Below are 17,108 nucleotides of genomic sequence, written 5' to 3'. Positions count from 1 at the left end.
TATATATATATATATATATATATATATATATCAAGAATAAAAGAGAAAATGTCTCATGTTTCATCCATAAACTATTATAGTGTAATTTGATATAGTATGTTTGAGTGTATCAGACTGCGTCAATATATTTTTTTTAAATTTATCGAAGAGCGAAAGAGAGAAAACAGAGTGAATGACTTGCATTTATGCCTAATGGAGTGACCGTCACTTTTTAGTCTACTCAAAAGATGGCGTTGTTATAGTAGTATCTGGCATCTGTGTAATCTCACTACTTGGGTATTTTAAGGTAAACTTTCCTGTCTTTCTTGTAGTCTCTGGTGGCAGTATTTCCGGAAGTGTCCTCCTCCAACAGCCAAGGTCGAGCTGACTAAGTCGGGAGGCTGGCCAGAAGTTTGGTTCCTAGGCCGCCTACACGTCTGTACATGGCGTCAACTTTGAGTCGTGAGAGGGAAGCATTCTCAAGTAAGATTTTGTCGTTAATGATAGTGAAGACTGATCCTTTCTCTCTCTAACACAAGTGTTCACCACGTGATATATTCGTCTCCAGTACTGAGTGGTCTGCGGAAGTTGGCCTGTGTTGTCGTGATTTTCTTAATTTATCAATTTATTCTGATTCTCTTTCAATCAGGCAGTGTAGTGTTGTCTGTCATCTGTTTCAATACGAATCTTTCTTAGTTCCGGGCAGGGGGCGGCGCCACTCGACCTGGCAAGCCTTGAGAGGTTTTTCCGGGGTTTTGTTGGTCTGAAAGTTGGTCTTTCTGTCAGAGAAACTGTCGCCTTGACTTCGTTATGTTTACCACTGTAACGAGCACTTGTAGGTCCAAGGTTAACAACTCTACTACTTCACTTGGTCGGTACTGACATCGAACAGTGGACATCACAGGATGTTGCTGCTTCTACAGAACATGGATTCTCCTTTGTTTACTTAAGTCTGTGAAGTAAGTTTTGTACTTGAGTTGAATGTGGTAAAGACATGATGATGATGATGATGAAGTCTGCCCCTCAAGTGGGACATCTGGTGTGGCCAACATTGTGCTCAGTACATCATGGAAGATGATATCTCGTGGAGCGAGGAAGGGTAGTCGAGGGCTTCAGCAACTCTGAAGTTGTCGTGTGGACCCTGAGACCGCCTCACGTTAAGCTTAAAATCACTTGTTCGAAGTGCTGAAGCCGAGAGCAGGTCTCTCCTCTTGTAGGATCAGTCATGGCGACAGAAAATATCTCGCGTTTCCTAGTTTGACACTATCTTAGCAGTTCTGTGTGGGTTGTATAGAACTGTCGTTCTTATATACTAATCTAAGGATATTCTGTATCAATTTTGATCATTTATATAATCTGTAAACCAAGACAGATGCTTTTAAGTGAGCTGAAGGCACAGTACACGATTTTACTTAAATATACGTCAGCTTCTAATATCATGCAAAGAAGAAGCATTATTCTTGTGTTAACCTGTCGGTTCTTGGTAAGGGCAGTGCACCAGCAGTTGGCCGAAAAGAAGTGGATGCTTCGTTCAGCGCAACGGCACCAGGCTTGCCAAGGCAGACGAGGAGCATTTTATTCCTTGCAAGTTGCAAGTTGCCCCATCATTATGTGGGCTGCGTGCCAGCCTGGGTTGCCCACTGTGCACACTTCTCAAGGCTTCGCGCCATCCGCCCGCTCTCCGTTGTCTACATTTTCCTGACCCTTTTATGTATATCCCAAATGTTCTCTTTCCAGTATATTATTTCACGATTCTTGTGTTTAGTAAAGGTGGCAGGACATGCTGATATATCTTGTAACATTGTGCTGGATGATGCACTTAATGGTTAGAATTTGTGTAAAAGTCTGGCTCAGCTAAACCTGCCTTATGTATGACCTTTGAATATTGAGTTACTGTTCAGTAATACTCGTACAGTGGAGAATATATTGATAGTTGTAGATGATAATTTGAAGCACTATTTTAGTTATTTTCTTCAACACCGCTGATGTAGAGCTTAGAAAATAGTACATTAATAGTTACGGAGCGTAATACTAAGCTGTATGTCTTATTATTGTAAAAACAATTGGTTGTTCTACGTTTTTTATATGTGCACGAAAATGTGGGCTTAATTGATGTAAAAGTAGATTTGTGGAAAATGCAACAACTTTTGAAAACCTCCCTATCCGCCGATGGATCATGAAACAGCATTGTTTGATACTTTTTTTGTATCTTTTGTTGCCCTTAACACGAAATATCATGATTACCTCGTAACAAAATAAGTTATATCTGTTTTACAGCCAAGTAAGGACCATGTATGCTGTGACGTGTTTATTTGCCTGGACTGTTTCATATCTGTATCCTTCTTGGACAGGATTTTTAAGATCTGCTTTTCATTTTTTCTTCCCGTGATATAAGGACAGTTGAATTGTTTATATGAGTGGGTAGAGCCAGTCACCTTGTGGCACTCCTCTCAGCCCTCATCTCGGGTTATTGACTGACTCTCGTCTGTATTTACACATTTTCGCCCTGTTGGTTTTAACGTTTATGGTAAAAAACCTACCATTATAATCTCCTTATGCTTCTTAGCGATGAGATCTAAGAGTATGTGCATATAACCGTGAAATTCAAGATTTCACATAAGTTGTTACAGTTATAAGTTTTTGTACATAATTCATAATGTTCAAATATGTCTTTCAAGGCTCATGTTGCTATCTGCTGATCATATACTTTATTCATGTCAGGCCATTATGTGACGTCCATTATCTACTTCGATGATGTCACGAATGTTTTTCACTACAGTTTTGAATGGAAAAACGTGTATTGTTATTATTGCCTCATTATTGATGCTGTTGGGGACAGAAATGAGTAATGTGTTTTCTAGTCATGGAGATGAGTTGCAGGCCAAAGCATCCAGCCTCCACACGACTTCACTCTGCGAACGCATCTCTCTGGAATGTTTGCATCATGTTTTCCAGCTTGTGTAACATCTATTAAAATAACCTCTTTTGAAGCGAGCAATTCAGATAATGGTTTTTTTTTTTAAATGAGAATAAATTTACGATACTGTAAGTTAATTCGATCGCTTACAACATGACATTATTGAATTAATATTATTTTTCTTATCCTCTATAAGACCTGGAAATATGGTTGGGTTCAGCCTTATTGTAATGTTTACATAGAAAATATATGTTTCTGTAATCATCTGCGTGTGGATATGCCTGAGTCCTGGGTTTCCTGAGTTGAGCCAGCTGATGAACTGCTAAAATGTGGCAATGCAGGAAGTGCGGCCAGCCCGTCTTCTTCGGTGAGTGAAGAAGCAGAACAGGTGGTTGGCAGGAGACATCTAACACGACTCGCTCCTGCCTCCTCCCTGGATTAGTTCGGTTTGAATTGGAATGGCTCCGGCAATTTACGTTTACCCCATTTTCATTTTGTTGTTGATGTTAACTGAATCCTACCCCCATAACTGGTCAAATTTTGATACGTAGTTTGCCTTATAATTTTCGGTTACCTAAATTTTAGTTCGTGGATGAGAATGTATTTAACGTAACTAAAATGATCATTTGCTGAAAATAGTGCTTATAGTTAAAAGGAATCATATGAGTGATATATATATATATATATATATATATATATATATATATATATATATACAGTATTTTTGGATTAGACTTGAGTGGGGCATGCTGTATGGCACCATACAGTGATGTGGGGAGTAGACACCACAGTGGGCAGGGCGTTGAGGGAAAGTGAAGTTGTAGGGTACAGAATGAATATATAAAATAAAGTAAAGCAAGACAAGGTAACATAATCTGATTCCAAGAACACATAAAGTCCAAAAGACATAACTGTACTGAGCATTTAAAGTTAATTAACTTTACATTCTTTACAAGGATAATGTTGTACTACCAGAGTGAGAGACATGAAATCTGTCTGTCATTAATATGTATCTTGAACAAGGTTACAGTCAGTCAGTTGAAGTATTGTTCTTGTTGATCATAAGCTGGGATATGGCCATGAATGTCTTAGCATTGTTTCAATGACACACTTGTCACAGCAAAATATTTATATTCTTATTTTCAATAGTGACACTGACATTGTCCACAATTGTATTTGGTAAAATTAAGTTTTACCGCTGGAAGGAGAAATCTTTGAAAAAGTTGATTACACATCATCTTCATAGACTGCTGTCCAAGTCATTGCTGAGGTATTGTTTTTTGCAACAATAGTGTGCGATATGGCCATGAACATCTTGCCATTGTTTTTGTGACTTGTCGCAGTTAGATATTTTTTGTTTTTGTTTTAATAATCAAATCACACTTTAACTTTGTCCATGAATGTGAAATGCTTTTTTTTTTATCCAACATGCAGGTAACCTGTTTTTCATGGCCTTGAAATTCTAAGATTAAATCATTGAGTCCGGTCTCATCTTACATTAGGATCCGTGGTCAAAATACAGCACTGGTATTCAAAGTAGCAGAGTTGCGTATGGATATTTTTTTGTCATGTATTATGAGAGACTGAGTACGAATAGCCATATGTGGTCATTGCAAATAGTTCACCTGACCACCATTTTGCAGTGGAAAATGTTTTCCTGGATATTGTAAGTAGTGTAATCATATCTTAGAATCTTTTTTACTTTAGGACTTATGGAATAAAGGGGGCTACATTCTTAGGATGGACTTCTGAACCTTATTTTCCCTCACAATTGTGAATGAAATGTGAAGAAGCATTCAAAAAAGTACAGTTGAACTTAGAGACTGTAAGTATCTAGTAAAATTAAATTGCGTATACACCTAGTATTGTATAATAAGGAAGAGAAAGGGAATCTGTTTGTTCCTGAACCATAGCCGGCTGCCCTTGGACCCATATTTATAATGCATTCATGACATTTATAAGGGGAGAATTCATATGCAGTGCACCTAAGTACACAAATGATGTATAAAGTGACAGATATAGGGTGTTTTGGTCGAAGTGGTGTGCAAAGTGAGAGGGTTAGGGAGAATGATTTGGTAAACAGAGAAGAGGTAGTACAAGTTTTGTGGAAGATGAAAGCTGGCAAGATAGTGGGTTTAGATGGTATTGCAGTTGAATTTATTAGAAAAGGGGGTGACTGTATTGTTGACTGGTTGGTAAGGTTATTTAATGTATGTATGACTCATGGTGAGGTGCCTGAGGATTGGAGGAATGCTTGCATAGTGCCATTGTACAAAGGTAAAGGGGATAAAAGTGAGTGCTCAAATTATAGAGGTATAAGTTTGTTGAGTATTCCTGGTAAATTATATGGGAGGGTATTGGCTGAGAGGGTGAAGGCATGTACAGAGCATCAGATTGGGGAAGAGCAGTGTGGTTTCAGAAGTGGTAGAGGATGTGTGGATCAGGTGTTTGCTTTGAAGAATGTATGTGAGAAATACTTAGAAAAGCAAATGGATTTGTATGTAGCATTTATGGATCTGGAGAAGGCATATGATAAAGTTGATAGAGATGCTCTGTGGAACGTATTAAGAATATAAGGTGTGGGGGCAAGTTGTTAGAAGCAGGGAAAAGTTTTTATCGAGGATGTAAGGCATGTTTACGTGTAGGAAGAGAGGAAAGTGATTGGTTCTCAGTGAATGTTGGTTTGCGGCAGGGGTGTATGATATCTCCATGGTTGTTTAATTTGTTTATGGATGGGGTTGTTAGGGAGGTGAATGCAAGAGTTTTGGAAAGAGGGGCAAGTATGCAGTCTGTTGTGGATGAGAGAGCTTGGGAAGTGAGTCAGTTGTTGTTCGCTGATGATACAGCGCTGGTGGCTGATTCGTGTGAGAAACTGCAGAAGCTGGTGACTGAGTTTGCTTAAGTGTGTGAAAGCAGAAAGCTGAGAGCAAACGTGAATAAGTGCAAAGTTATTAGGTACAGTAGGGTTGAGGAACAAGTCAATTGGGAGGTAAGTTTGAAGGGAGAAAAACTGAAGGAAGTGAAGTGTTTTAGATATCTGGGAGTGGATTTGGCAACGGATGGAACCATGGAAGCGGAAGTGAATCATAGGGTGGGGGAGGGGGTGAAAGTTCTGAGAGCACTGAAGAATGTGTGGAAGTCGAGAACATTATCTCAGAAAGCAAAAATGGGTATGTTTGAGGGAATAGTGGTTCCAACAATGTTATATGGTTGCGAGGCTTGGGCTATAGATAGAGTTGTGCGCAGGAGGGTGGATGTGCTGGAAATGAGATATTTAAGGACAATATGTGGTGTGAGGTGGTTTGATCGAGTAAGTAATAATAGGGTAAGAGAGATGTGTGGTAATAAAAAGAGTGTGGTTGAGAGAGCAGAAGAGGGTGTTTTGAAATGGTTTGGTCACATGGAGAGAATGAGTGAGGAAAGATTGACCAAGAGGATGTATGTGTCAGAGGTGGAGGGAACAAGGAGAAGTGGGAGACCAAATTGGAGGTGGAAAGATGTAGTGAAAAAGATTTTGAGTGATCGGGGCCTGAACATGCAGGAGGGTGAAAGGCGTGCAAGGAATGGAGTGAATTGGGATGATGTGGTATACCGGGGTCGACGTGCTGTCAGTGGATTGAACTAGGGTGTGTGAAGCGTCTGGGGTAAACCATGGAAAGTTCTGTGGGACCTGGATGTGGAAAGGGAGCTGTGGTGTCAGTGCATTATACATGACAGCTAGAGACTGAGTGTGAATGAATGTGGCCTTTGTTGTCTTTTCCTAGTGCTACCTCGCACACATGCAAGGGGAGGGGGTTGTTATTTCATGTGTGGCGGGGTGGCGATGGGAATGAATAAATGTAGACAGTATGAATTTTGTACATGTATATATGTATATGTCTGTGTGTGTATATATATGTATAAGTTGAGATGTATAGGTATGTATATTTGCGAGTGTGGCCTGTATGTATATACATGTGTGTGTGGGTGGGTTGGGCCATTCTTTTGTCTGTTTCCTTGCGCTACCTCACTAACGCGGGAGACAGCGACAAAGCAAAATAATAAATAGAAAAAAAAAATGGTGAAGGGACCATTAGATTTGCTAGATATGGTGAATTACAACTAATTTGACTGCAAGTAGTAAATTGCAGGTTTAAAGTATCATTTAGAGATCCTCCCAGATTTCTTACATAGTGCCAGCTTTATTTTATGGTGGACAGTGATGATATTGGATCCTTGCACAAATACTGAATCTAAGATTATGGGAGGGATGAGATACATATGATAACAGTTAGTTACAGAAAGCCAACTGAGGTTAATAGTGAAGCAAGTGAGGGAGTGAGCGACAAATGCTTGGCCCAACCCCAGCTTTGTCCCACACTCAACCATGCTACCTTCACATCTCCAATTTCACTCATGGGATTGGCTTTTTATTTTTTTTTTTTTTATTTTTTTTTTTTGCTTTGTCGCTGTCTCCCGCGTTTGCGAAGTAGCGCAAGGAAACAGACGAAAGAAATGGCCCAACCCACCCCCATACACAATGTATATACATACACGTCCACACACGCAAATATACATACCTATACATCTCAATGTACACATATATATACACACACAGACACATACATATATACCCATGCACACAATTCACACTGTCTGCCTTTATTCATTCCCATCGCCACCTCGCCACACATGGAATACCATCCCCCTCCCCCCTCATGTGTGCGAGGTAGCACTAGGAAAAGACAACAAAGGCCCCATTTGTTCACACTCAGTCTCTAGCTGTCATGCAATAATGCCCTGAAACCACAGCTCCCTTTCCACATCCAGGTCCCACAGAACTTTCCATGGTTTACCCCAGACGCTTCACATGCCCTGATTCAATCCACTGACAGCACGTCAACCCCGGTATACCACAACGATCCAATTCACTCTATTCCTTGCCCTCCTTTCACCCTCCTGCATGTTCAGGCCCCGATCACTCAAAATCTTTTTCACTCCATCTTTCCACCTCCAATTTGGTCTCCCACTTCTCCTCGTTCCCTCCACCTCCGACACATATCCTCTCGGTCAATCTTTCCTCACTCATTCTCTCCATGTGCCCAAACCATTTCAAAACACCCTCTTCTGCTCTCTCAACCACACTCTTTTTATTTCCACACATCTCTCTTACCCTTACATTACTTACTCGATCAAACCACCTCACACCATACATTGTCCTCAGACATCTCATTTCCAGCACATCCACCCTCCTGTGCACAACTCTATCCATAGCCCACGCCCCGCAACCATACAACATTGTTGGAACCACTATTCCTTCAAACATAGCCATTTTTGCTTTCCGAGATAATGTTCTCGACTTCCACACATTCTTCAAGGCTCCCAGGATTTTCGCCCCCTCCCCCACCCTATGATTCACTTCCGCTTCCATGGTTCCATCCGCTGCCAGATCCACTCCCAGATATCTAAAACACTTTACTTCCTCCAGTTTTTCTCCATTCAAACTTACCTCCCAATTGGCTTGACCCTCAACCCTACTGTACCTAATAACCTTGCTCTTATTCACATTTACTCTTAACTCTCTTCTTTCACACACTTTACCAAACTCAGTCACCAGCTTCTGCAGTTTCTCACATGAATCAGCCACCAGCGCTGTATCATCAGCGAACAACAACTGACTCACTTCCCAAGCTCTCTCATCCACAACAGACTTCATACTTGCCCCTCTTTCCAAAACTCTTGCATTCACCTCCCTAACAACCCCATCCATAAACAAATTAAACAACCATGGAGACATCACACACCCCTGCCACAAACCTACATTCACTGAGAACCAATCACTTTCCTCTCTTCCTACACGTACACATGCCTTACATCCTCGATAAAAACTTTTCACTGCTTCTAACAACTTGCCTCCCACACCTTATATTCTTAATACCTTCCACAGAGCATCTCTATCAACTCTATCATATGCCTTCTCCAGATCCATAAATGCTACATACAAATCCATTTGCTTTTCTAAGTATTTCTCACATACATTCTTCAAAGCAAACACCTGATCCACACATCCTCTACCACTTCTGAAACCACACTGCTCTTCCCCAATCTGATGCTCTGTACATGCCTTCACCCTCTCAATCAATACCCTCCCATATAATTTACCAGGAATTCTCAACAAACTTATACCTCTGTAATTTGAGCACTCACTCTTATCCCCTTTGCCTTTGTACAATGGCACTATGCACGCATTCTGCCAATCCTCAGGCACCTCACCATGAGTCATACATACATTAAATAACCTTACCAACCAGTCAACAATACAGTCACCCCCTTTTTAAATAAATTCCACTGCAATACCATCCAAACCTGCTGCCTTGCCGGCTTTCATCTTCCGCAAAGCTTTTACTACCTCTTCTCTGGTTACCAAATCATTTTCCCTAACCCTCTCACTTTGCACACCACCCCAACCAAAACACCCTATATCTGCCACTCTTATCATCAAACACATTCAACAAACCTTCAAAATACTCACTCCATCTCCTTCTCACATCACCACTACTTGTTATCACCTCCCCATTTGCGCCCTTCACTGAAGTTCCCATTTGCTCCCTTGTCTTACGCACTTTATTTACCTCCTTCCAGAACATCTTTTTATTCTCCCTAAAATTTAATGATACTCTCTCACCCCAACTCTCATTTGCCCTCTTTTTCACCTCTTGCACCTTTCTCTTGACCTCTTGTCTCTTTCTTTTATACATCTCCCACTCAATTGCATTTTTTCCCTGCAAAAATCGTCCAAATGCCTCTCTCTTCTCTCTCACTAATAATCTTACTTCTTCATCCCACCACTCGCTACCCTTTCTAATCAACCCACCTCCCACTCTTCTCATGCCACAAGCATCTTTTGCGCAATCCATCACTGATTCCCTAAATACATCCCATTCCTCCCCCACTCCCCTTACTTCCATTGTTCTCACCTTTTTCCATTCTGTACTCAGTCTCTCCTGGTACTTCCTCACACAAGTCTCCTTCCCAAGCTCACTTACTCTCACCACCCTCTTCACCACAACATTCACTCTTCTTTTCTGAAAACCCATACAAATCTTCACCTTATCCTCCACAAGATAATGATCAGACATCCCTCCAGTTGCACCTCTCAGCACATTAACATCCAAAAGTCTCTCTTTTGCGCCCCTGTCAATTAACACATAATCCAATAACGCTCTCTGGCCATCTTTCCTACTTACATACGTATACTTATGTATATCTCGCATTTTAAACCAGGTATTCCCAATCACCAGTCCTTTTTCAGCACATAAATCTACAAGCTCTTCACCATTTCCATTTACAGCACTGAACACCCCATGTATACCAATTATTCCCTCAACTGCCACATTACTCACCTTTGCATTCAAATCACCCATCACTATAACCCGGTCTCGTGCATCAAAACCACTAACACACTCATTCAGCTGCTCCCAAAACACTTGCCTCTCATGATCTTTCTTCTCATGCCCAGGTGCATATGCACCAATAATCACCCATCTCTCTCCATCAACTTTCAGTTTTACCCATATTAATCGAGAATTTACTTTTTTACATTCTATCACATACTCCCACAACTCCTGTTTCAGGAGTACTGCTACTCCTTCCCTTGCTCTTGTCCTCTCACTAACCCCTGACTTTACTCCCAAGACATTGCCAAACCACTCTTCCCCTTTACCCTTGAGCTTCGTTTCACTCAGAGCCAAAACATCCAGGTTCCTTTCCTCAAACATACTACCTATCTCTCTTTTTTTCACATCTTGGTTACATGCACACACATTTAGACACCCCAGTCTGAGCCTTCGAGGAGGATGAGCACTCCCCGCGTGACTCCTTCTTCTGTTTCCCATTTTAGAAAGTTAGAATTATTCAAAATTATTTATTATGAATATGGAATATTGGAAAAAATAAATGAAGGTATACACTATATGTTTACTATTGATGCAAATGAGATGTATTTCTGCTGTTTTTGTACCGAAATGAAATACTGGAGGGCCCCATACAACTGTATATCAGAGTGATGTTTTGTGACGCTGACAACAACAACACTGTTTCTTCAAGATAGTGACAGATTTGAGAAAAATTTAATTTTTGATATACCATACGAAATACCCTTTTCCTTTAATGATGAAATATTTAAAAACAAGATGTATAAACATATTACTATGTATGATATCAAAGCAACTAATTTTGACACCTATACAATGTCAGAAAATACATTTGGATTTGTATCCCACTTCTTGGTGATGAGCTTGTAAACAGAATTGCTAGTGATCCAAAATGTGGACTCACCACAATAATCTCCTTTTGATTTGTTATAATGTTTATTTAGAGAAATTATTGAGGAAGAATACCTCCTCAAGTGTTAAGTGGGAATGAGACTGGTTTATTTTGGAAAAGAATGCCTGCCAGGACATTCATTAACAAATAGAAGATTGTTCCAGGGTTGAAGGCCACCAAAGATCACTTGATGCTTCTTCTTGTAGGAGATGCTGAGATATTTTAAGTGCAAGCAAGCTTTTGCTTCTGTTTCATTCAGAAAATCCATGAGCTATGGAAGGCTTGTATAAGTTGGTATTACTTGTGTTTTGGTAACAGTTACTGTATCAGATAATGCAGGATCACAAAGATGAAAAAATCATCAACCCATCTGACATCAGCAATGCTTCAAAACATTATCATCACCTTTTTTGTTAAGTATCTACCCCATCCATCTCCAGCAACACCACAATCCCTTATCACCACTTTTTTTGTAAGGATTCAGTAAATAATGTCTGCATTACATACGTTATGACAACAGTAACCCCTATGCCATGGCATCCCACTCTAGTAGCAGCATAAGCCTTCATCACCACCTTTTTCTGTAAGTTTTTGTCTGAAATGTCTCATTACAGTGTGTGGTATGTTGGTGGTAAAATGTTTCTTGTATTTGGGGAAATTTTTGGTCCACAACATAACTCTTTATAATATGGGTTTCAATTGCATATATAATGACAGACTGCTGTAGTGACAGATATCCTGGAGTGTAACCCAGTTGGTATTAATTTGTGCAATATTTAGTTTAGATATACTTTCCTTAGATGTGGAAGAATTGACGTCAGTGAGACATGATGATGTGTAAATAATACAGCTGATATGCATGTGGGACAAACTCCTTGAATATTCATTTCTTTCTGTATGTGTGTGTTTGAACTGAGAGTATTAACCTGTACGTTGTATTGAAAAATGGTGGTGAAAATGTGATATTTCATATCAGTGAGATAAAAATGTGATATTTCATATCAGTGAGATATATGATTGCTTCCATGACAGCCAGGTGTGTTCTGCACCCTCCTTTTCTTTCTATCAGGAAATTAGGGAGTGCAACCACATGCATTGTGCTATTATTTTTAGGGGGCTTGTGTGGGTTATACTGCAGTATTACAACAAAAGAATGTTGATTGTTTCACCATCATCTGAAGTATCAAAGGCCAACTCTTGGTACGTATTCTTATTTAGTATGACCACTCTTTGTTTAAGAAGATTTAAGGGTTGAAGCTTTGTGACCATTACTAATTATTCTCTTTACTTTAGATTATACATAGTTTGATTTTCATTCATAGGGTAGTAAGACTCAACCTGCAGTCATTCTTCAAATTATTGATAGATGTGTTCCATTTCAGCTGAGAGAAAACAGTCCCTAGGATTTGACTGGCATCCAAAATGTTTACGGTGTGAAGAATGTGGCAAACGGCTGAATCCTGGTCAGCATGCAGAGGTATGTGTTTTGATGTAAAAATCTGCAGTTTGGTTGTTTGGAAATATACAGTATACTTTGTGTTCCACCTGAGTAAGTTTAGAGAAATTTTAGTTTATAGAATGCTTTCCACTGTAACGGTATTGTTTATGAAATGTAGGCCCTATTAAGATTTAATGATTATATAATGAGTACATTCTTTATTTTCCTTATTATTTTATCAGCTGAAGTACATACTCTGTTTTGTATAATTTGAATTTATACATATTTAATTCCATTATTCATAACTGATAATTTTCATTGCAGTAGGTTACTGTAAAAAAAATTGAGGCGTGCAAAATTTTTCAAGAATGTTAGATTGCTGATCATCTCAACACTTTCAAATGTCAGAAAACATCATTTTTTTTTTTTTTTGCATGATCCTGCATGTTGTTTTGGTTCTCAGATGATTAAAGCATTTGACATACATTGCAGTGCACAGATAAGGATGGTGTACATGAAAAGAAGTTAAGTTGTATTAAAGTCTATATAAAGTGGGAAAGCAAATGTGAAAGAAGGAAATATAAAAGAGAAGCAATAAGAAACATATGAAAAGGGGTATTTATGAATGAATTGAGATGAGTGCTCCTTAACTGCCCCTATGGAAATGGGAACAGAGATGAAGTTTATGGAATGCAATATGAAAGTGGCAGTCTCGTACAGATACGAGATTAGAAAAGGAAGTATGGCTGATAAACAAGTAGGCTCCAGTGAAAATCAGGAAAAAGCAGGCAGTTAGTGCTTCCATGTGCAACCAGGTTCTTTACCTAAGAATTTGTTGGTCATTTTATGTTTACAGGTTTCCATTTGACTTGTGCTGAGTCTATACATTTGCCTTTCGTACTAGGATGTTGACTGTCTCTTTCTTTCCTTTTACAGCACAAAGGAGTCCCTTATTGTCATCACCCATGTTATGGAGCACTCTTTGGTCCCCAGCTTTTTGGTCATGGCACTCGCAATGAATGTCACACATCATTTGGGAAGGTAGAGAATAGAGATGGCCAGGTCAAGAGGTAAGAATCATTACTGGTTGAGAGTATTAGGTCTAGTTCAAGAAACAAAGTACTGCAATGCGCAGTGCATTCCATATATTTTTGGTTAATTCCCCATTTATGTATGTGGCATCTTTTTTTATGTCTTTGATGCCTTTTGATAACAGTTTGTAGTATATTTTCAATCTAAACAGCTGTGTTGACAAACAAGCTTGAGGCACAAATTTACCATTAAAAATGTTTTAAAGTAAATGTTTATGCCCTTTATCTTTCTTGGATTTATGGGTTGGTAAGAAGAGAGAGAGAGAGAGAGAGAGAGAGAGATTTTGTGCAAAATCTAGTAAGTAGGAAACAGGATTGGGAAGTCTGAGTTATAAGGGACTGATTCATGGAGATCTACAACCTGGGTTGTAGCAGAGTGAATCACAGATTTATGCTTTTAACTTGATTTTTATGAAGGAAATTTTTCATGGGTTATTAGGGTTGACGGGAATAATTTCTTTTTTCTGGAGTTGTCTTATTGTTTCAGGTCTCATTTGGAAGGAAACTTAAAAGCATACAATCAGTACTATGAAGGCAAACCAGGGGAGCTGAAGAGCAGAGAGGTAAGAGACCTATTTGACTTCATGTATCTTTACCCAGAGGATTTCACACTCGTGTGAATGCATACTTATGCATACTTTCACCGAGAGATGTATTTACTGATATAGTCCATTTGTTACTAGAAACAAGTTAACAAACCATTTTGTTATTTTAGGCTAGGGAAAATTAATCCATGTTGCCTTTTTAGGCCAATGGACGACTTATCTTGGAAGGTGTACTGAGGATCTACTGGGGCGTACGTAATATCATCCACCTGAAAGAGGAGGATGACCAGCGAACAATTGCTGTCCGTAGACGCTCTACAGCAAACTCTGCTGCTTTCTACTCAGATAGTGAGGATGAGGTCAGTGCATCTTTCCATGCGAGACTTTTGATTGGGTTATTGACGTTGATTTCTTAATTGATCAAAATTCATCACTGTCGTGTCCTCCAGCTTGCTTTCCTTGAAGTAGATGTCAGCTGACTTATGACTGCATGTGGATGAATTTGTAAGGATGATAAATAGTTGTTTAGAGTTTATTTTGGACACAGCATCAAGGTTTGAATGAAGTACTCACTATACCCCTTTCTTCTGTTTCTGTTTTTAGATGATAGTAATGTAGTTGAAAATTTTTTGCTTCTGCATCCACCTCATGGTCACCTTCTGTGACTTGTCAGAGATAAATGAATAATATTCATTCTCTCGTATCCCAAATTTGATTTAGGTTTCACCACAAGTGAAGTGACACCTTTGGTGAGGCTGTATGATTGTTAGATGATGGGAAATAGTTTTGTGAAAGAATTTGCTCCAAAGGAATCCATCTTTTTTTTTCAACTGAATGTGGTGCAGCCTTGGAACCGTAGGAACTCCTGGAAGGGAGATCCTGTGGTTATAGCCCCAACCACCCTCTCACGATGGGGTCCTGTGGTTCTTAGGAAAAAGAAATACCATACCATACCATTTCCTTCTCTTTTTTTTTTTTTTTTGTGAATCCCTAATATATCTCTTCACTTTTTCTGATTTGCATTTCAAGATTGTAAGCATATGAATTCATGTATGTTATTTCAAGGTTAAAATTTGTAATGTCTGTAAGTCTGGTTGTAGGAAGTAATTCAACATGATTATTATGTTTTATTTGTACAGGAGCAAACTTTGTGGCGTGATGATTGTCTGAATGGTTGGCGTACTCCACAATCCCCAAGCTCTCCACAGACCCCCAAAGTTGATTCCTTGGGGAGAAGTACACCTTCTTGTCTGCTCCATGGTGACCATTTACCCCCGGAGAGGGAAGACAGTAGTCCTCTTTCACTTATCCCGAATGATTTGACATTTACATCAAGAGAAGATGGAACAGAGTCTAGCAATAGAATCTGTAGACAACGAAACATGAAAGACTTAACATCAGTAGAAACCCTGACTGATGTGGATATTGAGGAGGATTTGTGGAAAAATGATTATAAGACATGTCGTAACTTGAATGCCATGTTAGATGCTGATTGTGGGAGTTCTGTTGACTCTCCAGTTGGTTTTGCCCCGAGGAATGCAAGAGATGAGAGCTCTTATAATTCTAGATCCCAGGGTGATAAACACTGTACCAGCAACTTGAAAAACAGAAACTTGCCAACAGAGGTCATGCTTAACAATAATCTTTTGTCTCCAAGTTATGAATCCCCTTTAGATAATGGAAATGGTACACCAGCAGTCTTAGAAAACAGTGAAACTGGTGAATTTAATACAAGCCCAGATGATCAGACTCCAAGAAGAACTGCTGTGAAAACAGGAAGTACTGCTATTCGAAGAAGGCCAGGTCGACGGATGGACAAAACCAAGCTCAAGGTGGGTGTTTGTTTATGAGAATGAGCTGACGGTAAAATGATTTTTTTTTGTTCATTTGTTTACAGGTTTATTTCTTCTCTCTATTCTGCTTGGGTACAGAATTATTTCTTACTATTTCTGATTTGGTATAATCTTTTGTCTCCTTACCCATCTACTGCTGGGATTAGCATAACTGTTTGCCTTTGTCATTTCACATGTGGATGCTTCAGCTACCCAGTTAAATATATTTTTAATGAAAATTGATACATAGATGTAATGATACACATGGAAGGCTTGGTGGATACCTGAGCATGAAAAGGTGAGGAAGATAATATTGTGCAGTATGTTGATGTATTTAAGCAATTTTTGTTTTTCTCATCGATTTTTGTCTTATCTCTGAATTGTGAATTACTTGATTGTGATATATATTTTTCAGTTCATCACAGGTGTTCTAAGGTCACTATTTCCTTATCCTTTTGTTTCCCCTCTTCTATCTTGTTTGGTACTCTGGCTTCTGTTGCATTTGATATATTAATGCTGAGAGGTGGTCACTGCTTACCTTGATAATCACTAAATCATTGTACAAAATGCTTTTTCAGGTGTTTTTGATACTGTTATTTTTCTTTGTACTTGATAAAGACACAGTATCCAGTCAAAATATTTAGGTGAAATATGCTCTGCCTTGTTCTGACTGAGAAAAGTTGTATGCCGTGCCTATGTTTTATGTCAATTTTTCAGCACTGAAGGACCCATAGTAGGAAGTCCTCTGTGCTAAAGACAGTTAAGTCAGAACAATGAAAGCCCAGCTTTACCCCAAAAAGTGCACTGTATTTTCTCTTAACAGCTGTCATTCATGGGCTAGCCAGTCAGCCCCTAGAAACAAATGGAAGAATCACATTTTTACTCTCCATTAGAATTACATTATAGCTTAAGCTCTGAGCAACCTCCATGTACATTTATATTATAGCTCAAACTCTGAGCAACTTCCAAGGACGTTCTGTTTCCATTATAGCCAGTGTTTCG

The 17,108-nt window shown here is 39.2% G+C and overlaps 1 protein-coding gene across 3 annotated transcripts in view; it reads left to right on the top strand.

Moving 5' to 3' along the window:
- Positions 1-327: 327 nt before the first annotated feature.
- Rassf (Ras association family member) overlaps positions 328-17,108 on the top strand; it is a 40,539-nt gene continuing 23,758 nt past the window's right edge. For 2 of the 3 annotated variants that reach the window (XR_011713455.1, XM_071667709.1), the window contains exons 1-6: positions 3,117-3,263; positions 12,583-12,677; positions 13,575-13,708; positions 14,217-14,292; positions 14,478-14,633; positions 15,414-16,106. Coding sequence is in view for 2 of the 3 variants with exons in the window: in XM_071667709.1 (XP_071523810.1) it covers positions 3,224-3,263; positions 12,583-12,677; positions 13,575-13,708; positions 14,217-14,292; positions 14,478-14,633; positions 15,414-16,106 (1,194 nt within the window). In the remaining variant the exon portion in view is untranslated. Of the gene's footprint in view, positions 463-3,116; positions 3,264-12,582; positions 12,678-13,574; positions 13,709-14,216; positions 14,293-14,477; positions 14,634-15,413; positions 16,107-17,108 lie in introns of those variants that run through there. The other variant, XM_071667710.1, reaches the window with a different exon arrangement.

This window comes from Panulirus ornatus, chromosome 12 (assembly GCF_036320965.1).
Source record: "Panulirus ornatus isolate Po-2019 chromosome 12, ASM3632096v1, whole genome shotgun sequence".
Taxonomy (NCBI): domain Eukaryota; kingdom Metazoa; phylum Arthropoda; class Malacostraca; order Decapoda; family Palinuridae; genus Panulirus; species Panulirus ornatus.
The sequence above is the reverse complement of the archived record's forward strand: the minus strand, read 5'-3'. Positions and strand labels throughout refer to the sequence as shown.